Genomic DNA, 25,350 nt, shown 5'->3' on the forward strand with positions numbered 1-25,350 from the left:
CTGGCCACAACAATAATTTTTCCCAACTCTAAAACAGAACTCCTGGCAAAAAGCAGAAACAAAAAAAATCTTGAAATATCTTCGGCTATTGGTGTGTGTGTGTGTGTGTGTGGTTGGTTGGGTGGGTGGGTGGGTGGGTGGAATACATATATACACACACACACACAAAACACTCATATCAATGAAAAAATATGTCTCAAGTGGAAAGAAAAAAAAATTCCCCAGAAAAAAAAAGAAAAAGAATTCCGGGAACCTAAAAAGGGCAGGACAAAAGGGGTCCTTTCTGTGTTTTCCTAAACGGAAGAGGGGGGCCCTTGAAATCACATCAAAAATGAGGACTGCTGGTAACCCTAAATTATGATACATGCGAGAAATTCATCGCGGCAGAGGCCGTGCTGCTACCTATCAATTAAAACCAAAACTATTTATTGTAATCTTTCGAGAAAATATGGATGTCGATGTTCAACCCATTCGCGCATAAAAATAAATAATACATGACAACAATACATGATGACTTTTCTTTCCGAGCTCACCTCAGCATAATATCCGGAAAATAACTGTTTCCTTGAATACATGACAAGTTAGCAATTTTTTCCGCCTCAGTGCTGGTTATTTTTCCAGTTCGTCTCAGAATTTCAAATATTTCCTGTTTGTCCCGGACAAAATATGGTCAATTAATTTTATATGCATCCTCATCTTCACAGGAGATAACCACTACGTAACGTAAAGCCCTGTATAATACTCTCAAGTGGTCGTTGTGTTTGTTTTGCTTTCACGAGTCAAGAAGAGATTCTCACAAAAATAAACACATGGAGGAATCAGCATTTGCGCGATTCTAATAAAAAGTCGTCCCCATAAAGATCAGGGCGGACACTTGTCGATGCAAGAGAAATAAACATTCGTCGGCGATGATTCTTTTGATGATCTCGGCGTTTTCTCTGGCGGAAATGGCCACATTCGCTCTAAGTAAGTCAAACGTCTCTTTCTTTATATCGAGGCAGCGGAGATGTTTGATGAAGCGTTTAATGACCTTCAAAACTCCTTTTCTTTGTTTCTTTCTTTTCTCTAAGACTTCGAGCATCAACGTGTTATGATTTATACATGTATTTATTTCTTTTTTCCGAGGCAGTTGTAATTTGATTCCTCTTAACTCATTAGATTTCAACTCCCTCAAGCAACTACTACTTTGTATTGTAATGTGATGTATTGCATTTCATCTTTCAAGCTTGAGTGGGTTTTTATCTAGAAAATATTGTTGCTTTTTTTAAAAAAAAAAAAAAACTTGCGGGATGTAATGAGAGAGAATAAGTTCTGGTCTCATTTGATCATTTACTAAAACTCTCACACTCATGTACTATTACTTTAAAAATGCTTCCAAAGGTATGTGGACACTTGTTGATTTTTTTTTGTTTGTTGTTGTTGTTGTATCAGCAAAATTTAATTTGTTTGTTTTATGTTTCGTTGATTGGTGAGAACATTGTTTCTTTTTGAACATTGTTTAATATGTTTCTTTTTTGACCCAGCCCCGTTAATTCAATAGAGCCCCTCCCCTCTCATCTAGTAGTGAGACCCTTTCTACCTGGTAAATTGATATATAAGTATGTAAATTTTTAGTGTGCAATGTATAGGGTGGTCATAAAATAATTTAGCGGATGTACAAGCCCCCAACGTCAGCAAAAACTAGCATAGTAAATGAAATTTGAGGTATTATTTCCAGAAGCCTCTAATTGGGTCTAACATGGTAAACTCTTGGAGCTTCTTTTTAACATGAAATTGAGAGCAACTTGTATTGGATTCTGTTGCCGTCGAAAGATAGGTCACAGCAGGTTGTGCTGGCCCGGGTTCGAACCCCATCTTCACCACAGTGGTGGTTGACTGAAGTTGGTTTTCTCTGTTTCCCAACTTTGAGGCTGAAATGCGAGCTGATATCCCTGTTGAAAAGTCTCGTCACAGATAGGCCTAAAATGGTTCAAATATTCAGTTGTTGCACCTTACTCCTGAAATATGGATGATAGCACTGAAAATCAGGAGTTATGCTCAGTTTGAAAGTAAGCAAATTATGGTGTCGCCACAGAGTGCAGCATGCCTACAACGGTACAATTATTCAAGCATTACACTTCACTCATAGTTAGAAAAATTGATGGCGAATGGCACCACTATGTATTATACACAGAAACAAACTTCACGTCAGGTTCACAGCATGTACACATACATTCCAACATGTTCCAATTTGTTACAAATCCCACAGAGGAATATGGACAATATGCTTATGTGATTTAGTAGCAGGTTATGGTGAACAGGGAATTTTGTGATTTGGCAAGTGTCTGCAGTGGAGTTCCTCAAGGGAGTGTCCTTGGTCCTATTCCTTTTATACGCTTTTTTATCGTTAAGCTTGATTATGGTATAGATGGTATTGTGAGCGAATTTGCATACGATGTGAAGCTTATAGTGGTACTCTGGAATCAAAGCGATGGGAAGATGCTTCATATGAATTTGGCTGATGATTGGACTTTTGATTTTCACACGTTGAAAAGTGAAGGGTGATGTCATTCTGGATGTTGGTAGGATCACTGATTTGGTAATTTTCATTTGCGAGCATCTTAGGTTTTTTTTAACATTGTTCGGCGGTGGTCAAAAAATAGTATTCGTGTTTCATTCCTAAAAAGGTCTCTTCACATTCTTTTAAAGTCATTCTTCCGCTTTTTTTTAGGCTTAGTTTGTCCTGCATGCCCCCAAGAATGAAGAGAGAGAAAATCCTAGCTCTTGTGGTTACTGTCACTGCAACAGAATTTTGAAAAATTCAAATGGCAACCCTCACTTCTTCACATTGGTAAATGATCTGTACTATGAAATCACCAATTAATAAGGCAAATATATGAGAAAATAATTATTGGATCGAAAGCTATAACTACATTTTCTTTGAGTGTTTCCTCTGTAATGTTTACTAAAGTGATAAATTATATATTCTTCCTCTGAAGACAACACCCACTGTGTCGAAATTCACCAGAAAATTTATATTCGCCTTATTCGTTGGTGATTGCTTAGTATTCTTGGGCAAAGTTCGTCTACTCTTCTATAAATGATCTTTGCAGTGAAATATCATGAATGGCATTGAAACAATACCCGCTGCAATATAAACTGCAGCACAAGATTCAGAAAAAAAAAACACAATCTCACCAAATGTTGTTGGTACGCTAACCCATCGATGGGGAACGTCCTGCAATACTAATGTGATCTGCGTGTTGACCAGAGTTTATAGTGCTACAGGTACCGTTCCAACACCATTCATAGTTTCTTACTTCAGGATCACTTTGCAATGCTTGAAAGTGAATGTTGCCATTTGAATTTTTTTAAATTACGTTGATCTAACTACACTCATGTCCATAAATTAAGGATATTTCAGAATCACACGGAAATCGAAAGCTAAAGTAAAAATTTCACCTGTAGAATTATCACACACACCTGCAAGAATGATATGCAAATTTCAGGAAGCCACCAGATGATGCCGATAGTACGTCACAATGACGAGAGTGTAATGGGGGGTATATAAGGAATGGCGGCAAAGAAGTGAAATTGTTCGCAAAAGTAAGGCGCTCAGTGCCATAAGCGAATAGGTATGACGCATGTGGATGATTTTTTACGTGGTAGAATTATCGGCTGCCTGGAATGTGGGCGTACTCAGATGGAAGTATCCGAGGAACTTGGAATTGCCCAAAGTGTCATCTCTAGGCTTTGGCAACGATTCCAAGATAACGGAAATGTCAGTAGACGTTGCAGTACAGGTCGCTCCCGAGTTACAACGCCGAATGAAGACTGGTATTTGGCAGTAACTGCCAAAAGAAGCAGACGGAGCACAGCATCCGACCTGTCTCGTCAGCTATCTGCAGCCACGGGTACCACAGTTTCAAGACAAACCGTGTACAGACGTTTGGGAGATATTGGTCTATATGCTCGCAGGCCTGTCAGACGTGTTCCGCTCACGGCAACTCACTGTCGGCAGCGATTAGCCTGGAGTAGAGAACGTGCAATGTGGACATCGTCACAGTGGGCTTGTGTGATGTTTTCCGACGAGTCCAGGTTTAGCTTGCAGTCTGATTCACGTCGGACTTTCATATGGAGAACGCCAGGCACCCGTTACCGCCAAGACAACATCATTGAACGACACTGTTACGTGGTGCAGCATTGCTCGTTTGGGGTGGAATTATACTGGGTTCCAGAACAGATCTGCATGTTCAAACCGGAACCATGAAAGCCCAAATTTATCGGGACATCATTCTGGAACAACATGTACGTTTGTTTAGGGGTGCCATGGGCGCAGAATTTGTGTTTATGGATGACAACGCCCATCCTCACCAAGCAAACATCGTAAACGAATGCCTTGAATCTGAGGATATAACCGTATGGAATGGCCAGCATTCTCACCTGACTTGAATCCAATAGAGCATGTGTGGGACATCCTTGGCCAACGAGTTGCAGCCCATCAACCACCTCTTGCATGTGTACCGGAACTTCGGAGAGCATTGCTTGCTGAGTGGAGTGATCTTCCCCAAGATCAGATCGATAATTTGATACTCACCATGCCTAGGCGTTGTACGGACTGTATTTCATCGCATGGGAGACATACAATGTATTAACCATCATACCAACCACGTAATAGTAAGCTTTTGTAAAGGAGTTATTTTTTACAATTGCTCCAGAGAGCAAAAATCGTTTTTGTTCTTTATATTTTGTTTAATAAATGGGCTTTATGAATAAGTAACATTTGTTTTGTTTCTGAACCTTTATTTGCCGGAGCTGGCATTATCCTCAATTTATGGACATGAGTGTATAAGCTTGGTAGCTAAGTGTTTGTTTCTCTTCTCATTCTCGAGTGCATACTCTGAAACACCTATATCTTGGACTTCATTCACATTCATTGATTTTTGCAACCACTACAGACCAGGGTTTAAGCCACGGTCACATGTTTCGCAAAATGCAAAAGAAAATCATAGAATGCGAAAGAAGTAGTAGCCACTTTCGCAAAAATGGGTACAGGAGGTATGAAACGAGTAGACATCCAACCATCAGTCATTACATTGTAGCATTTTGCTAAAGCTTCCCCCCCTCCCCCCCCCCCCCATTTTCACTTTTTTGCGAAAGGAATTTTTTATCCAACTTAAACTTTGCTAGGGACTTGTGTCAGGGTTTAAGCTAGATAAAAAATTCCTTTAGCGAAAATGGGGGAAAGCTTTAGCAAAATGCTGCAATGCTAATGATTTATGGTTGAAATTCTTCTTATTTCTTACCTCCTGTATGCATTTTTGCGAAAGTAGCTACTACTTCATTTGCCTTGCGAGATTTCCTTACCAGAGCTTAAACCTTGGTTTGTATATCTGCAATATTATTTTATAACCCTGTAAATAAGATCTCAGTTACCCTGGACTAGATAGGGCCTACTGACTAGTCACTCTCTTTCAGTACTCTACTGGGTTTACAGATCTATTAACCCTGCAGTGCTCTCGTGCGGCACATTGTCCCGTGAAAGATCACATGGCATCTCACAGATGCCAAGTATATTTTTTGCTAGTAATATATATTTAAGTGAGTAATATATATTTTAATTCAAATTTGTAAGTATATAAACAGATTAAGTAAAGTTAACACAATAGTATAACTTCCAAGTAATTTATGTATATACAGGGTGTTCTTTTAACGGACTGACAAACTCAGAGGTTTGTTAGTAGTCATCAAGAGGAACAAAAATTGCAATGGAACGTGGTGTCACAACCCACGCTAATAGGGTGAAAATCACGAAAAACGCATGGAGGTTTCGACGTCGCGTTGGAACGACAAAAAGTACAATAATAACTACAAAAATATTTATTTGATTAATTATTGCTAGAGCAGTTGGAAGTGATGGTTGCTGATGTATTTTGACCCCAGCACATATTAATGCATTTTAAAAATCAACAAAAGAAGTTTTCGTAAAAGCAATGGGTTTTTTACATGACTTCATTCATCTATCAATTAATTCACTAAATAATTTTTCAAATTTCTGTAAATATTTTCCCAAAACTTGGCACACACATTCACAAGCACCAAATCATATTTTCACAAGCACCAAAATTAGTCTTATTGTAATTCGGAAACACAGTACTTGCAAACAACACTGTGACAGGTTGATCACACAGATCTTATGTAAAATTCACGAACAACGCTATCCTCCTCATGCTCACCTTGGATATCAGAATGTACGTGTTCTGAACCTAACATGAAGATTGTTTCTGTGCAATGCTTGTTATGTTTAGTGCTGCCATCTGACATCAATTATATCTTGCAGACCGAAAAAGTTGTGCATCCCTTGCCTAAGACAACAATGAATCCAAGCAAATTTGTTTACTCATTACAGTCGAATCCCAGTTATAACGAACTCCAAGAGACCAGAGAAATCACTTCATTATAACGCAATTCCATTATAAAGGAATTCCAGATTTTTGCATCATGTCTATGTAAACTATGTCTTGAGGGATTAGACAAGATCTGTTAAATCACTATTACAGCATTCGTTACAATGGGGTTCAACTGTAAATTTTCAAAAGAACACAAAAGACTAGCACAATCCGGTTTGCTTTCCTTTCTTCGTTCAGGTCTCTAATTCAGAACAATTTTTTGCTGGCATCTTCCATGCTTTTATTCCCTCTGACGTCCGCCATGTATTTTTTCTTCTTTTTTTCGCTCTGAGTTATGTAACATTCATGTACGGTTAAATAGTACTAAAAGTGCTTTTGGTTCGTTCTTCAATTGAGCTCATATACTTCTGACCAACTGATAAAAACATTTCACTGATCATATCATCTCGACAACTTTTTTTTCAGATGGAAGTATTTTACGATTGCCTAATCATTTATTATTAGTTTATTCATTAGTTTTGATGAAATAAGTTTCAACCATTTGCGAATTTATGCAGAAATTTTGTTCCCTTAGTTATGTCGAGATCAGTTTTCTTCTGACTTGTATTAATTATGCTCTTATTTTCTTGTGAAATTTTGCAGGTGTTATTTCGTTATGCGACAAGGTCAATCCTCCAAAGAGCCTTTATTACCTAGACAACTGCTCTCTAGTATGCAGCTCACATTTTCAAGAGCACGCCATCAATACCAAAAGAGAGGATATCGCTCTATGCATTGACAGTAAGTTGTGATTCTAAATGCTAATTTTCATGTCTTTATATTATTGAGTTGCAATTATTTAAAGTAATACTTTATTGAAATAGAGCTCAAAACCAACATTTTCGAAAATCTGTGCCACTCAATGATTTTGCTGTGCTAAAGGATTCAGCATTCCAAAATCATCCTTCTGTTCTGGAGCATGCCCAACTGAGGTTAATAAAGCTTTAATAACCTCAGTCGAGACAGAATTTTCAACACTTTGCAACAGATGATTCCCCAATTCACATCCAAAAACCACTCAGCCTCAACAAATACAAAGGTGACACTCCGGATGATTAAACATAAACATCACCCCTTGAATGACTCACTCGAGTGATATCTGACCAGGAGACCTGATGACGACTCTCCATTGTAGAACCGAAATGCGTCGACCAATTAAAAATTTTATTTGTTTTAAAAGCGTGCCAATTTTTGGTATAAATTATAACCAGGCAAAGTTCTAATTTTTGTGATAAAATTCTTGATTACAAAACTTCAACTAAGTCTTGTTGAAAATAAGGGGAAAAATTAGACATTTTATGAAAAAAAGTTGGGAGGTCAAAATTACGGATCCTGTCAAATACAGGTCTTATGGTCACCCTTTATATAACTGTTTCTAACCTGTGAGTGGGGTACCGTATATCTGGCCCGCGAACTGAAAAGGTTATGGACCTGCTGCTCTATATTAATTTTATAGTGCAGTTGCTTTTTTTTATTTTTTACACTGTGCTTCATTATAATGAGAATTCAATTTTGTGATTATATTAGAAAGATTTCTTTCCAATTATCTTCGCTTGGTATCCAGTGTTGTCTGTACTTCATATAATTAGCGGAGAGGTTCGTTGTTTTGTTCTATATTAGAATGGTTGTTAAAACATAACTTTTGCACAGAACGTAAAAAATGCTGGGTAGCCGTAGACGACTTCAAAATTTATATTTGATGCCTAAAATCTTTCCATGCTGGATTACTGAACATTCTTTTTTTTTTTATCAGATAGCACTGCCGTCACGTGTGTCACAAATGCAGACTGTCGTAAATATCATCTTGGTGCAACCTGTAAAAAACTTCCATGCCTTTGTAAGAGCTTGAGTCGGTCGCAGTTTCTGTATGTATTTGATTCTAAAGGTGGGCTCAAAATTCCTAGTATAGATACCTGTGTCGGTGAGTTTAGTACATGTTCATTTCTAAAATTTGTAACATTTTACGTGACTTAATTATGTATATTTTCTTGTCTGTGTTTACAAATGGGGAGGATAGTTAAAGTCAGCCTAGTGTAAGTTACACTTTCAACAATTCTGACTTAAGTCCCGAAGTTCTAAACTGTTGAATGAAAAAATTAGCCAAGTCTCAGCTTCAACAGTTCGCCACTAGATTGTGAAATCACAAGATTTTCAATATGGGAAGCTACGACAACAGTTCTAGTAAAACCTTTTTTTTCTAAAAATGAGGATTAATCGACTTACACCATTCTGACTTTAACACTCCCCTCCCCCTCAAATGTATTTACCCTTAAATATTCAAGTAAAACCCTCTCTGTTTTGTTTTTCTTCTCTGTTAAATTTATAGTCTCGAGTAAATGGGCGAGTCCAGAATTGCCTCTTGTGCCTTTCCCTTGGGGTACGCTTTTGGTTGTCTTAGCAATTGTCGCTTCATTTGTTGTGTGCTTGCTGGCTGTAAGGTGGCTTTCACCAATGTAAGTTGCAATACCCTTGAATTACGTTTTCCATAGTGTTATAGTCGAACCCCACTGTAATGAACTTTAAGAGACCGAACGTATAGTAAAATATGAATCATATTGCACAAACTCTTCACAATTATTAGCATAGCCACCAAAAATCACAAAATATCTTTTTATAATTTCAGTAATTTGACAAAAATAATAGTATGAAAGTCTATTACAGTTATAATTATCTTTAGTTCTTTCTCAGTTGAGACTGGTGATAAATGCTTTCCTGCACTTATACAAAACTGTATTTTTTAAAGACAATGTACAGAGTGGGCAAAAAGTCTAGAAACTTTAAAAATGAATAAAAGCCAGAAAAATAACCGTAATTACAGTTTGCAAGGTTAGCATTGCTAGGTCACCGGAATTTTTTTTAGACAGGAAAAAATATAACTCAAAAACCACCGATCGGTGGCACTGACGTACACAAGTCAAAGAAATTATACTCAAATGATGCACAGAATGCCTCCAAATCGTTTATTACAACAGTATATGTGTTCCACATGACCACTACCACAGGGGATAACACATTGCAAGCGAGTCACAAGTCCAGCAACAGCAGAGTGCAGCAGGTTCATATACACAGTTTACAACGGTGAACTGGTTGTGGATTAGGAGCACGAAGTCCCTCGTACCAGCGCCACCTATCGACTGGTTTTTTTTTAGGTTTTTTTCCCAGTCTTAAAAAATTCCTATGACCTAGCAATGCTAACCCTGCAAACTGTTTTTTATTTCGGTTATTTTTCTGGTTTTTATTCATTTTTAAAGTTTCTACGGATTTTTGCCCACCCTGTACTTCATTCGTCAGTCCACATAACATTTTTCCCAATTCATGTAGCTGCTATATACAGCATAACTTGGTTAATTTGAAATTTTTATGTTATATATACCATAATATCATAAGTAGGAAATTATAGTACTTAAAAACATTATTTAAAAAAAACTTTTTTTGGTGTTGTACTGAGTATTTAAATAATGAACTTATTTGAATTTTTTTTCTTCTATTCTCAGCATCAGACGGATGCAAGCCAAAAACACTAGAAGAGATAGAAGAGTTCCTATAGCAGAAGAAGGGACGGTGTACGCCTCTGTGCCTCTCCAGGAAAGCTTGATACTGCCATCCATCTTACCTAACAGAAATCAGCGCATCTGTATAGCGAATCCTCGGGCACATTTCATTCGAGCCACTCAGAGGAGAATCATGCATGACAGGGTCATGCAAGATAATGCTGCCGTCATCGCTGTTGCTGCACCCAGTGGCGAGAGAACTTCGTCTCCAGACAAGCCACCTCCTTATGAGATTGCTATACAGGTAAAAAAATAACATGAACTGGAATTTTTTTTAATGCTCAGTTCTTTTTCCCCATTTCACTGTATATGATACTTGATTGCTGAAAGTAACGAGCACTGTCCAAACCTAGGTGGAATCATTTGCCATAGATGCCAATTCTTTCGATTTTTCTCTCCTTATTGAAATCTTCCTGTCGAAACCAGATTCATCTGATTTTTCTTACTTTTTTTGAAAAACCCCTAAAAATCTTCAAATAGTGCTTTGCAAAGAAAATCTTTTAATCCTTGCATTCCTAGGCTGACCATTTTTTTTTTGATGAAAATAGTGGGGGGAAGTGTGATTCCAAATTCAACAAATGACCGATTGTTACCAAATATGATGTCAAAAGTGAGTAGAGGTGCCAATTAATACTTGATTTCAATGAAAAATATAAATCCAAGGACTTCATTAAAAATAAGGAAAGAAAAAAGAACATCGTATAAAGAAATGTCTGGGCAGTCAAAATACCTGAATATATGGGAATGTCCCAGGAAACGGGTCATACGGTCACCTTAAGCAATCCTCACCTCCCCAAAAAAATGCCTGATTTTCCCCTTTTGTTTATATTAGGGGTGGAATAAATAGTGATCTGGCCAAATGCCAAATACTGAATATTCGGCAGCCGAATATCAATTTTCTTAAAACTCATCGCAATCTATATATATATAATTGATTTTCTGTGTGCCTGTGTTCTCTATACTCAAAATCTACAATTTTAGACCGATCGTCGCCAAATTTTGCATGTATACCAAATGGTGCCGACTTGAACGATAGGCTACTTTAAATGTTTCCCAGAGCAGGGCAAATGCCAGAAATGGGTGAAAAACCATTAGGTAACAATGGTTTTTCGGCATCAACAATAATTTTTGGAATGTTTACTTAGAGAACCATGGTAACCAAACAATGCATTTCAGACATGCATATGCCTTTAAAATGGCATAGCTGCCAAGTCTCCCGAATTTTAGCTTTGTCTCTCGGCCTCCCGAAAAGTCCTTAAATCTCCAGATTTTTTACGAAAATCACAAAAAATCCTTAATTGTCCCTAAAAATTCCCTACTTCATTTAAAAAGAATCCCTGCTTCTGAAAACAATCCCTAAGGAATTTCTTGTGGGACAAAAGTCTTTTAGCTCTGTTTTTTTTCCCCTTTCGAAATGACGCCACAAGTCATAAATGGGGGATTAGTGGGAAATTCCTTTTTTAAGGAAGTTTTACAAACCCTCTGATGGTAACAAGAAAAGTTGTTTGTCTTATCGTGCATGGATATAGCTTAGCAGCCAATAGTTGTGGATAATAATTGAAGATTATAGTGATGCGCATGTGTCAAAACTTGTTCTTTTGTTGAAGTTACGTACGTGTGATAACAAAACATGCATACTGATAAGCAAAAAAATATTTAATCAATTTTAAAGATACTTATTCCTATGAATTTCCTTTCATCAAACGTTACAGAAAAAAGGCCGACTTTTTTTGTACAAGTTGTGTTGAGGATATAAACATCAGTCATGGTGGAAAGACTGACATCATCACCCATGTGAAATCAAAAGAACATCAAGCGTCACAAAAAGTCAGTGTTCTCAAAAATTGATGCTTTTTTTTTCCTTCATCTTCTGATGATTTTGGGGGTGATTCGCTCAGAGAATGTTTGTGCACATCATTTCTCTGATTGAACACAATATATTTTTTTTAGATCAACATTGAAGTTTTGGCCTCCAATTTCACTTGTTTTTTGCATAGGGATTTTATTCCCTATGCTTCAACTTTTATGTGTGGAAAATCCCTATTTTATTTAGAAATACCCTTTTGTATTTATTAGGGAGTGGTTTTAGTATGAAATATACGGGTCTGAGCGAAAATTTTCCTAATTTTCATTTTCGAAAGTTGGCAGCGATGCAGTGGTTTTTCATTTCATTAATGCTACCAGTATTATGTATAATAGTTTATTCCTTTATAATGGTTTGTCACTTTTTCAATCCGCCCAGTAATTGAAGAAAACCCGGGCAGCGCCTGGTATTATGGCTGACTTATAAATAAAATTAGTAGTTTTTAATTGAAAATATAATTATTGGTAATTTTAAATGACATATTGAATTGAGCAGTGCTCGTTATATCATACTTTCACAGATATATGTAATCACAATGTAGCTTGTAATATATGAAAAATATCACAGAACTGGCTATATTGATTTGTAAATTTGCTATCATCAGCATAAGTCCCAATGCTTTTGATTTAACTGGAAACTTCAGCCCTATTAAAACCTACTGGTTTGAATCCAGATTTTCAAGATTTTTTGTATCGTGAAAGAAAAATCCCTAAAAAAATCCTTAAATTGTACTTAGCATAATGAAAAATCTCTAAAGCAAATGCCTCTGCCCTGGCAATCCTGGCTGACCTATTGGTTTATCATGCTTACTTGAGAAAAAAATACAGTAAATCTGGGTTCTAAATATGAGAATCGCATATCATAGCCAAGTATGATGGCAAAAATTAAGTGTAGTTGCTAATCTATATATATAAAATTGATTTTCTGTCTGTGTGTGTGTGTATGTTCTCTATACAAATCTACAATTTTAGATCGATCGTCGCCGAATTTTGCATATATACCAAATGGGACCCGACTTGAACGATAGGCTACTTTAAAATTTTGCCAGACCAGGGCAAATGCCCCAAATGGGCAAAAAACTGTCCGGCAACAATGGTTTTTGGGACTCAACAATCACTTTCCGAACGTATACTTTGGTTACCGTGGTTCCCTAGCAATGCATTTTAGACGTGTATCTGCCTTTACAACGGTTTGTCACTTCTTTAATCCTGTTAGTATATGTATAATAGTTTATGCCTTTATAATGGTTTGCCACATTTTCAATATACTCTCAGTAATGAGGCTTTTTGAATAGACGTCATAATCATCATCAGCATCGCTTTGAGAGTCAGGAAAAGGGTGATCCTCATAGAAATCAGTGCTAAAATTGTCGATTTTACTGTAGAAATGCGGAAATTAGTGGGATTTTCCGCCCCATCAATAATTTTAAAAATTGTATTGAATTCTCGATTTTTGAAATATTCAGTTCGCTTAGCCCAGGAGATTAAATACGAAGTAATTAGCCAAACCTATACTTTTGAGTTGGATATTCGAGCAATATCATTGATTTCATTTATATCTTCTCAAGTATAAAAATTAATGTCTCCATATTGTCTCTTTTGATATTTATTTGCATAAATTCATGTGGGTTAGGATATTTTAAAATTAGTTATGAGCCCATGAAAAGTGCATCCAAAAAAATTCCACAGCTTTAACTAAGGATTTTTCGAAGCTGGAACAGACAGATAACTTGAAGTTCAGGGGGGGGGGGGGGGATCGAAATACCTAGCGCCCCTTAAAAAAAGAAAAATATATATTCATTTCTACGTTTCTGTGTAAATCTAGATTTGTTTATTTCATGAATCGCGCAGGTCGCCATATTGGTTAACTTGGACACGGTTTGTATGTCCCTCAAGAAAAATAGAGGGAGATATCACGTGATCCAAAAAAGCCTCATTGAAGAAAACCCGGGCAGCGCCGGGTATTATAGCTAGTTTTTGATAAAATTGGTAATAGCAAAAAATGGAGCACTACTGCAAGTCATAGTGGAATATCATAACAAATATGTGAGATAAATATTCATATTTATAGACATAATTAATGATATCACAATAAAATTTTGGCAAAATTGTTTTTATCTTCTATTTCAGTAAAGATTGAAAATTCAAGTAGGTTTCATGGAAAAAACTGGACATTTTTATTTTGAAAATATTTAGAACAGCTAAAATTATGGAAAAATACTAGAATGTCCCAAAAAATACTAGTCATATGGCCACCCCGTGCAATCTCTAAAAAATCACCATATTTTTCTTTTGTTTTTGCGTAAAGCGTTGCACTGAAACATTTTTTCACAAGACAATCCACGTCTGGCACCTATGCATTAGTAACATTCCCACATAACATTTCTTCTGCGCATTTTTTTATACACTATGCAAATGAAAATCAGAGTGTCATAGAATGTTCTCTCAGTATTGCAGTTTATTTTGATTATTGTAGGAAGAGCCACCATCATATGACGAGCTGGAGAGGCAACCCCTGAACGAACAGAGCGATGAGACTGTGAGGCGAAACAGTGGTGAGGACGACAACCATTTAAGACCAACAACTAGTGCAGCATCGATTGCAACTGTCTGATGAGGTTTTTTTTCACACAAAAACGGACTGTGAAAAAAAATTACTACAGTATTTATACTCAAGAGAAAAAAAAAAAGAGTTTATACAGCTCTTGAAAATTTAGATTGTGTAGTTGTGAATATTCATAGGGTGAAATGTTTTTTTTTAATCCATGTTACCCTTAGGCAGGATATAATAATGTGTGGTGTTTTTTCTCATATCGAAACACAGGGGAGATGAGTCGATGGTTATGTGATTGTAGAAATTTTTTTTAATGCATATATGTTATTGTTTGTGTTTATGTTCATTGAAATAATGTATGGGATTGACAAAAGTTATGATTTTCATTTATAGTTTGTCACATGAGCGACTTTGTTTGTCTATTTTTCTCCAGTTACATTTATTTTTCAACTATAACTGACCATGACATATTTCCAAAAACTGTAAATACTTTGGTTCATAGCTTGCTTTTCTTTGTGTGTGTCCTAGTCTCTAAACTATCTTTTGTGAGTTGTATAAATGATTGAAGCATTCGGCGGGACAAGTATGTATGTCTTCTTTTTTTTCAAACTTCAGAAGAGGTAGAAAGTTATCGCTGAAAAGGGGAAATTTTTTTTGCGTGAAAGTAGTGTGGACTGTTATTCCTTCTGGGATGGTAGCAGAGACGCAATAACGATTCATTGCATTGGTCCATATCCATTGTTCCAATTATAGAACTCATGATTCCCCCAGCTGTTTAAAATGGCATAACAATGATTTATGTTGATTTCTGTAAGAACTGACTTCAGGAATATGTAAAGGAAGCTGTGTGGAACGTTATTCAGTGGAAAGAAACAATTTCGCAAAAATGTATGCTTCAATTATAGAGTATACATTGTTTTAAGATCAGGAAAGCTGTGCCTCCAAAAAATCTGATCAAATCGGAAGGATTGAAGTTTGATATTTGGACTTCTAGAAATAATTTTACTGTTCTTTTCTTTCGATCTCTGTGATTGAACCGGTGGGTGTGACATTTTCCCAAACGATGGTACCCGAGCATATCACCATCGAGCCGTTTGCACCTCAGATCTGTGGTGTGTGGGCCCCCCCATGGATGTATTTTGTGCATTCATTCTTAGATCGCCTCCTTACTGCAAATCCCAGTTATTGACTATTAAGGAGCTCAAAGTAACTGAATGAGATAAAATATTGATAATTTCCATGAATTAGAAAACTTCCTTTAAGAAGACTGAGAAATTTTTGTCTTGATCTTCTTTCTTTATCCATTGCTTTGCCCTTTGTACAATGCTCATGACAGCAGTGCCGTCTCAACGCATGGGCCCACCCGGGCCTCAAGAGAAGAGGGGCCTCACAAAAATGAGATCCGGTCGAAATTTTCTAGGATTTACCAGGTGGGGCCTCCGAAAAACCACTTGGCCCGGGGGCCCATGACACTCTTAAGACAGCCCTGCATGACAGCTAGGTTTTCAAGCGAATGCTGTATTTAAATTTGAAATTGTGAAAAGGATCGCAACTAATACATAATGAAATGTATTAGTTCTTGAAATGTACCTGAAGTGCCTGTAGTAATGTGCAGTCTAAATATTACTTAAAATATATATATATATATATACATTCCCATATACATTGTTCAACCCATTCACATTCATAAGCAGAATGTTGCGCAAAATATTGATCACTCCTTATCATGGGAAAGTGGAACAATCTGCTCATGCTATTGGTCACTTTGCGTGAAGGATGAAACAATCTGTGATTGTTTCTGGAGATTATAATTTTACTGGGTTTGACATATTCAAATAAGTTCAAATACTGCAGTTTTCCTCTTTCCTTTGCCAAATGCTGCCAAGGTTAGTTCTGCAGTGTGAAAACTAATTATCTGGTGTTTGAATATTAGTATTTTATCAATGAAAAACATAGAGCCGTGATGCAAATGGGTTGAACGTAAGTTCTTATTTTGCTCGTGATTTTTTTCCTAATCAAAATGAATGATAAAGCGACCTTTTTTTTTTCAAGATGTTGGATCGGTCATTGATTATGCCATGGCTGCTAAAAATGTTTCCTGTAATGTTATCTTCCTCTCCTAAGCGATTATGACTATCTGGGTTTTGTGAGGAAAAAGCATTCCTCATGATGCATCATAATCATCACCATGTCACAAATTGTTCATCAGCTATAGTCTGGCAGGTATTATTTCTCGTCACTTCTTATCAAGTACAACTGTTCAAACCGTAAAATGTTCAAATCAACAACAGTATTATACATTTTTATTTCTTCCATGTAGGTGGGTTATTGCAAACTGCAAGTTTCCCTGTGCTTCAAAAAATACAAAAATAAGTTTCAATTTTTTTTTAACTGTTGCGCTTATATTGTCGTTTTTTTTAACATAATCACTTGTTTTCCTTTGAGGGAGGGAAAAAAGCTCAGCAACAGGATGCTTTTCCAGCATCACACAGTTTGGTCGTGAAATTTCTGGCCCAAGTACAGTTGCATCTTAACTGATTTGGGGGTGAAATAGATGCATTGCACCTTCATTCATACCACATTTCATCGATTGTGACCATTTGTAAAAATAAATATCCCCCCCCTCCAGTAGATTATAACATTTACCACACACCAACTCCAGTCATATCGCCATTTTCTAGATTGGCGCAGGTCTTCTTCTACCACCTGCTTAGATGTCTTTGTCGAGACAGCAGCCATGATTTGGTTAGGACGAGGTTATATCACCATACAGCAATTTACTACTGATCTTGTTGGAATTAGAAATGAAGGCGCCATCTATATCATGGTTACCTCAGGTATGGTGGGCACCTGGTCAGATACTGCTGCAACTTGTTAACTATATTATTTCCCCAGGATCGGCCCATGGACCTGGCAGTAGCCCTCGTGGTGCTAGACAAGCATCTTACCATTGCACTCAGATGCTAGTAGATTATAACTAGTTCCCAGATTTCAAAAAAATATCTTGGCAATCAGCGATTCACAAATGATAAACCAAAAGAGGAATTGGAATCTTGAGCTAGGAATTCAATGGTGACGTTGCTGATGTTCCGATAAAAAAACCACCCCAAAGCAGAAGGTTTTACATTGTTCTGCAGTAAAAATTCTCAATAGTGTTTTCTACACTTTTCTTGAAATTCTTCAGATTGTACTGCGGCATACATCACAGATTTAGGCATATTCTGCTTTGGAGAGAAACCTGTTTTCAAAATATCAAAAATGTCTGTGTAGGAAAAAAAAGATTGTGTTCAAAAATGTTATAAACAGAATGTACAGGGTGTCAATAATTAAAGTTGGTATGTTCTGAGCTGTCTACTGCTTCAAGTACCCATCAGAAAATTTAAGAACGTCTTAATGAAAGACACTGTGTTCAGAAAAAGAGTTTTACTAGTAAAGCATGTTCTTGTAAACCTCAACTTCAAATACTTGAGTGAAAAAATGAAAATGTTGAAATACCCAGTAAGATCCAGATTATCCAAGCTAATGTGGACCTACCTCAAATAATCCAGACCTGGAACCTACAGAATTGTAGCATTAAATAAATAAAGCCATGCATCTATGGGCATCTTTTTCTCAGCCACCATTTGCCTGTTGTGGCCTTGTATTTGTATTTCAGAGATTGTATTCACATACAAAAATTAATTGTAATTACCGTACAGTACAAATAAAATGATTGGATGAATATAGTAAAATTTCATGAAATATATATATACTGTACTGCTACATATTTACAACATTTACACACAGTGCTTTGAAAAATAACTTTTCAATGTATTCTCTGCCATCGAGCACTCTTAAATGCTTCAGGGAGCACCAAGCAGTGCTCTTAAGGTGAGTATTAAGAATATTTCTCTAATTTAACCTGCTCAGAAAAATTAAATTATTGCCCCCCTCTCCCGGGTAAGTCAATCCATAAAATCTCATGTATCTGTAGTTTCTACTGCCACCCTGATCCGTTCCAGCTCCTCTTCCAAAAGGCAATATTGTCCTTATTAGTCATGTACCCTTCACAATCAATGAAGTTCTTTTACATGCTGTGGCTTCTCTGAACGAGTTTGCCTCGATGCTAGAGGTTCAGCACATTTTACTACACTTAATTTATGAATAATACCTGGGATAACCCAAAACTTGGTTTAATCACAAGGAGGCTCGAATAATCTGAGTCTTACTGTAGAGTAAGATACTGGTGGGAATTTTTATATACCTTGCCATGAAGCTAAAATAGTTTGGCCACGTTTTTGCAAAAAAAAAAATCGTATGTACAATTTACGTAGAAAACACCTTGTAGTGATAAATTTTGGAATTTCATCACATAAAGACGTTCCCCCCCAAGTTTCTTAGCCTTCTGGTTGGTAGTTAAGGCTGTAGACATTTTTAAGCCACAGTTTTAAATTTTGAAACTGGTTTTGTATCATAAGGAAACTTACTTTTTGGATACATCCTCATAGTTAGATTTATAAGAAAATTTATTTGGCACAATTATCAGTTGCTATCGTGTTTGTATATTGAATTGAAGTTTCAATACGGAGTTTTTATAGCATATTTCAGTAAAAAATATTTGAAAAATTGTATATTTTTTTTTATGAAACATTAGCTTTTGAAGTATTTAAAGATGTGTTCTAGATCTTGTAGCATGTTTTATGTTAGATTAGATTCTCTGCAAAATTGTGCTCGATGTTATGATTATTTTTCAAAAATTCAATATTTTAATCAAAATCGCATGTAAGTGATATCTATAAAGGTGGATCGAAGGAAACTAGAACAGTGGTTCATTTTTGTGCATAGGTAAGGAAAGTAACCCTTACTAGGGAATGGACTTTCCTTATTATAGAGGTGGCTCGAAAGTATGCGCTGACAGCCAACCAACAATATCGTCTACCCGACAATTGCTTTTTCATCTGCACCTGCGGAATATTTGAGAGTAAAGAAGAGCAATGTGGTGTTTGTTTTTTGTTTTTGTTTTTTGTAGTGGCAGAAGAGGTTGGGGTTGGCAAGGGCCGAAGGAAGGCAGTATATAGAAAACATGCATTGTCATTGACTCCTGTGCAGGACAGGCACACGCATTTCCGAAAGGGACTTGTCATCACAGACACTTTGGTGAAAGAAGTCGACCAGACGATCAACTCAAACAAACAATGTACAATAAATGACGCCAGCAAGAGAGTGGGAGTGAGTTTCGGTTCTCTGCTACAGGAAAGTGAGTGCACAGTAGAAACACTTCTGCCAGTTCTGTACACGAGTCAATGACAGTACATGTTCCTCATGCACTTCCTTAGTTCGCTGGTACACATTCTGAACTTCGACTCTTTCTGCCACTAAAAAAAGAATAATGCAGCTATGGCTCTTTTCTACTCTCAAACATTCTGCGAGATGAAAAACTTATTGCCTGCCAGAAGATACTGTTGGTCAACTGTCACACATATCACATTCTTCTGAGCGACTACCAAAAGCAAGTTCATTCCCCAGTAAGAGTTGCCTCCCTTATCTTCGCTCTATTTCTACACACAAATGTATTTCACACTCATAATAAATAAAATAAACCAAACTATAACCACTGTTATATTTAACCACTTTCCTTTTTCATTTGATCCACCCTTATATATTGTAGTTACAGTATCTCAGCAGTTTCCATTCAAGCATATCGCCATGCTATGTTAACGAGTGTTTAGTTGTTCGAGGAGCGTGATTCTGTTCATCCCCTATTGCTATTATTATTGCATTCAGTGCATTATGTGATTTTCCTATTGTATATTTAGCAGGTTATGTAATATGTGTTAATTGTTTTTGATCTTGTGCCTTGGTGTCGAGTTAACAGTATTGTGATAAAAAAAAACAATTTTTGACATAATTTGCAAAATGATGAATTTGTGTTGTATTGGTCAAGAAAATATTTTTGAAAAATCTCTCAATGTTTTTGGATTTCAAAGGAAATTTATACATTTTTACGAGAACTTTTTGTGATAATACCACTTTTCAGAGTTTCTGATAGACATTATATTCACATCAGTGGTCAAATTTTATTGCATTGCGTTTTTTGTGTAATTATGAATTACACTGAAGAATATTTTTTGGGGGGCTGTGAATGACTGTCGCTTGCTTGAGTAATTACTAAGCGTTTCTCAGTCTTGAGCAGGGCTGGACAAATGCCAGGCCGCCATGGCAACTAGAAAATCAATATATATATTGGCACCTAAAATTTCCCATAAGTGATTATTAAATTAGAGTCTATGGAGATAATGCAAAAGTTTCTGATTTCATGACTGTCAGTAAATAAATACATGGGAAAGTAATATCAAGTCCCTGAAATGCAGTAAGACTTCTCTTTTGCTGACCCTGGAGGGGGGAGAAAATTTTTCATAATAGAGAGTAGACCATTAATCAGGGGTTTAAAATGCATACTTTTCTTATACACGGGGAAATTATTATTTTGCCATAAAAGAGTAACAGCATCTATTAAGAGGAGTTTTTACCATAGTTGAAGAAAAAACATTATTGGGGAACCGTTTCTCTTGAGCAAAAACCCCTAAAGTTTTCTTTGGTTTGTCTAACCCTGATCTTGAGTAAGTACTTGAACAGACTATTGCACTGTCAGCCCAAAAAATATACTTTTCATCATTGAATGAATAATATTGATTAGACACCTTAGTGTGTGAATATGTATAACCGTTTGTGAAATGAATTATCTTGGTTTACCCTGATACTCTACCCATTTTCAAACATTGAAATTGTTGTTTGGATACCATGAAACACTGGTTCTTACAAGGTTCAATGCATTCTCCACATTATGCCTTTTTTTTAAACCTTGTATTAAGGTACCTAGAAAGTAGGGCAAACTCGTCATCCTCCACCTTAGAGCGTAGAAACCAGTTTTTTGTTCAAAGTGGTAACATCTAATTGTTATTAAGATGGGATAATAAAAACACAAATGGCCGTAGCGATAATACTGAAGTCCCACTTTGCACAAAGATGTCGGATTGGTTGGCCTGGGGCTTCAAGGAGCCTTACTTGGTGTGGTTAGCGAAAAAGTGCCGTCATCTCTTTGCACACTGGTTGTTTCTTATCATAATAGGGATCCTAAAAGATCCAAACTTCTTAACAATTGTGTTGCTTTAAAAAATTAAACAAAAAAAACAATTGTGTTGCTTTAAAAAATTAAACAAAAAAAACTTATTTTTTCTAATCTGAAATTTTTGTAGATATTTTTTATTTGTCAATTTTTTATAGAATTATGGTGTACAAATATTTTTACAAATTTTCCTGTAATAATATTTTGAGGAACACAAAAAGATTTTATTCATCATAATTTTGGATAGTACAAAAAACACTCGCCTCACATCTCTCTCAAATATGTTCAATTGCCATCTATTAGAGTAAGTTTTTTAACCAAGGTTGCAGGATTCAAAATATCCCCATGATATTTTGACTAATTGAATGGCAGCAAGAACTTGAATTGACGTTCTGTCCTGCGGCACTTTTAAATAGGTTAAAAACCACTGATCTAACGAATTAAGATATTCAGTTCCTCATATTTTGATGTTTTATTTTGTATTAATAAAAAAAAATTTATATATAATGCAAATGTTTTACTCGCAGTGGCCTCAAAGAGTGTTAGTTTATCCTCATAGGCCTACCTAAGTCAGTTTACCTCATCACATGGAAATACTGAAATCGATCTCGAGTAACCTGGACTGGAGAATTGAGTTGACATGAACACGTCGAGTTACCCATTTTATCTCACATGGCGCTAATAAAAAAATCTCAAAGCCTGGAAAAATGAGTAAAAACTACAGTTTTATTTCACCACCTTATCTTACTGTACTTCATAAACCAGGATAGGAAAAAAATCAAATTCCTCTAGCAATTCTGGCAGTGATGAAGATGATTTTACATCATAAATAATTGTTATCCTACCGTATTATCTTTGCTATAAAACACAAATTAGAAGGAAATTATAGATAACATCCATACATTGAAAAGATTATTCATTGTAGACTATTTGTTTCTTCACAAAACAGTCTTAAGAGCATCATAAGCCTTCAGGCAAAGTGATTTTTCTGAGCCCTACCTGACAAGAAACCATAATCACCCATCATACAATCTAGACTGACGAAAATAAGAAATGGAGTCATGCTACAAAAATGTTTCATTTGACTAGCATGGCAAGTTGCCAGTAACTCTGTAGCGTAGGGTATCTCATTGCCAATGAACCAATATCTTCGTGTGACTACTTGAGCCATATCGAGATCTATTTCAGTATCACTGTGTGAGAAGTCCCTACGGCTGTACACATACTGAGGGGATGAGCAGCAAGTATCTTTCTTTTGTGCAGTATATAAGGATATACTCATACCAGTCACCATGGAAATATGGGAGTTGATTCCATAGCACCACCAGTGATTGAGGGCTGGCAGGGTTCCAGCTCGAGGGGGGGACCTGCTGCTGCATTATTCTAGAATGGGGGTTCTTAACCAGAGATCATTTCAGGGGATTTGTGAGCTTTGATGAGAAAAAACAATCAACTCCTATTGTTTTTACATTGCTATATACTCAGGGGCGTCAGAAGTATTTCCAAACTGTGGGTGCTCGTCTTTAGTTTTATATGGGAAATTTTAATTTTTGTATCAATTCTGGGGGTGCTTGAGTATCCCCGGCTCCGACGCCTTTGTATATACTAGTATTTCCTCAAAGTGTACATTGCAGCTTCTGTCACCAATCTTTGTTAGGGTGTGCAATCAGCTGGAAATGCTAATGTTTGTACCTGTTTTGTATTGAAGAGGTACTTTTTCCCATCCTTTTTCTGAGGAGCCACTGGTATAGACAATATTTTGTAAAGGGGTCTGCAGCTTCATTTTATCACTGCACTGGGTCCATGAAACACAACTGGTTAAGAACCCCTGTTTTAGGGAATACAGATAGCGATAAATCTGGCTTGTATCAAAACTTCTATCGACTGATAAGTCATTTTCCTCGCTTTTTAATTTTAAAAAAGGACTTCGGCTGGATTATCATCATCACATATGGACATGGTTTTTTTTTACTGTTATTTCTCCTTTCCGTTTACTCTATGACTAGAGGCTTTATTCCCTAACCTCTCTATGCTATCCTCGCCCGTGGGCATCCCTGTATCTGCCCTATAATTTGTTTCTTTTACATCCCCCTCCTCCTGTATGCTCTATCGTTTATCAGATGGAAATAGTTTAGTTATTTTCTGTAAAAGCCTGTTCTTGAAGAGCACTTTGAGTGAAAGCTTTTGTCAAAAGCGATGTCTGTTCAGATTTGAATGTGCTGCAATACTTTGTCTTTAGCATTAATGTTATAAGCTTTCCTTAAAATGCATTTGTTTTGATTGATTCAAAAAAAAAAACAGCTATGATATCATCATCAAACTGTGATAAAAGAAAAACTGCTATGGCTGTGATTTTTGTTTCCTTTGCTTTCTATTGAATGTTATTTTTGTAAGGCTGTCTACCGAAAGCTGGAAAGCTGTTCGTTTCATTTACTGATTGTAATTAAAAATGAAAACTAAGAGTTTTTGTTTATTTTTGTAAATTAATGTTTCTGCTATAACACATCATAAGTGGAAGACTGTACTGCACAGGTGCGGTTCCTGGCAAAATCTACTTGATCATTTCCCCCTCCAAAACTGCTGAAGAAAGAAATATACTGTATATTCTAACCTGCATAAGGAACCCCCTCATTTTTTTGGGCTTAAAATTTCGAAAAATATATTATAATACTATTCATTTACAAGAAACACCCTATTTTTTGGAACCAATTTTTTTAGCAAAAAGGGTGCGTGTGTGGATTCCCCTTATACACATTAAAATATGGTAATCCAAAATCTTAACCTTTCAAATGTTTTTTTAAGATTCAGTTCTCATCTCCTTCGCAGAATTTTTTCCTGAAATATTCACATACTTCCCTGACTTTTGCCAAACATTTTGCATTTTCTCTGACCATATTTCATTTCCGACTTGACAGAGTTCCTGCTACTACTAAACCGCACATGCACCTTGTAAACATTCTTCTGAGGAATTTGTAATGCACGCTGAAAAACTATGTATCTAACGTGAAAGTGATTGCTTTGAGGAATGTTTGTTATTATTTTCAAATCGACAGGTTAACTCGGAGCACAACAGGGTTGTCTATTTCATTTGTCCCTGGGTTCAGAAAGAAATTGAGATATAACTGATTATTTGTATGGAATAACTCTACCGTTCAGAGGAATTATTTACATTGGAATAATAATTACTCTGAATCACAGGTCTACTATTTTCTAATCCTAAGACATGCTATAAAAGCCCATATTCTTTAAGAAGCTTGTAATGGATACTGGGTTGTGCCAGAAAGTGTTTTGTTGGCATACTTGGCAGTGAACGTGCATATTATGTCATGTGAGTTCAGTACTGCCATTTGCTAGATAGGAAATCAAACTGATGTAAAAAAATTACATGCCTTTGCCAGTCTCACATCTTCAGTATGATTATAACCCTATGGCAAGTGTGTTTTTTCCAGATGCATAATTCTTGCTAATGGCAAATACAGTGCTAAAGAGAAATATCTTGTATATACCAGTGGTTCTCAACCTTTTGAAGCCTATGGCCAGTTAATTTCTATTTGGATGGCCTGATCATGCACACAACTAATGGGTAATAAATGAAGAAAAATTGAACAAATCATTCATGATTCGGTTTGACTAATGTCAGAGGCCCCAGTATCAGGTTGCTTGTTTTCCCAGTGCCTGAGTAGCACAGTGGTAAGACGTTCGTCTTCCATCATGAAGGTTACCATCAAGGTCAATGAGTTTGAATCAGGGCAAGAACACATCGAGCCTAGGGCGACCATTGATATAGATGGCGCTTTCATTTCTTCCCCCAACTCCACTAGTTGGAAATTGTCGTATGGCAATTTATGA

General features: G+C 36.4%; 1 protein-coding gene across 2 annotated transcripts; it reads left to right on the top strand.

The window, feature by feature from the left end:
* The first annotated feature begins 733 nt into the window (after window positions 1-733).
* LOC149082634 (uncharacterized) lies at window positions 734-23,907 on the top strand. 2 transcript variants are annotated; one of them, XM_089235900.1, is made up of 6 exons: window positions 734-966; window positions 7,032-7,169; window positions 8,182-8,349; window positions 8,755-8,881; window positions 9,923-10,223; window positions 14,319-23,907. In XM_089235900.1, exons 1-6 carry the CDS (start codon window positions 909-911, stop codon window positions 14,454-14,456), a joined length of 930 nt encoding a protein of 309 aa, XP_089092026.1. In that variant the 5' UTR covers window positions 734-908; the 3' UTR covers window positions 14,457-23,907. The 2 variants fall into 2 exon arrangements, with proteins under 2 accessions (XP_089092026.1, XP_089092025.1); XM_089235899.1 differs by lacking the exon at window positions 734-966 and adding an exon at window positions 1,291-1,380.
* Window positions 23,908-25,350: the final 1,443 nt, after the last annotated feature.

Source organism: Pholcus phalangioides, unplaced genomic scaffold (assembly GCF_987345545.1).
Source record: "Pholcus phalangioides strain wild (caught in Gottingen) unplaced genomic scaffold, Ppha-v1.0 ptg000009l_1, whole genome shotgun sequence".
In the NCBI taxonomy this organism is placed as follows: Eukaryota; Metazoa; Arthropoda; class Arachnida; order Araneae; family Pholcidae; genus Pholcus; species Pholcus phalangioides.

Bases quoted from the DNA above. Each gene is read 5' to 3' on its own strand.
- LOC149082634 (XM_089235900.1), top strand. From the start codon at position 909: ATGATTCTTTTGATGATCTCGGCGTTTTCTCTGGCGGAAATGGCCACA. The intron at 967-7,031 runs GTAAGTCAAACG...GAAATTTTGCAG, and splicing joins AATGGCCACATTCGCTCTAA to GTGTTATTTCGTTATGCGAC. The intron at 10,224-14,318 runs GTAAAAAAATAA...TGATTATTGTAG, and splicing joins CTTATGAGATTGCTATACAG to GAAGAGCCACCATCATATGA.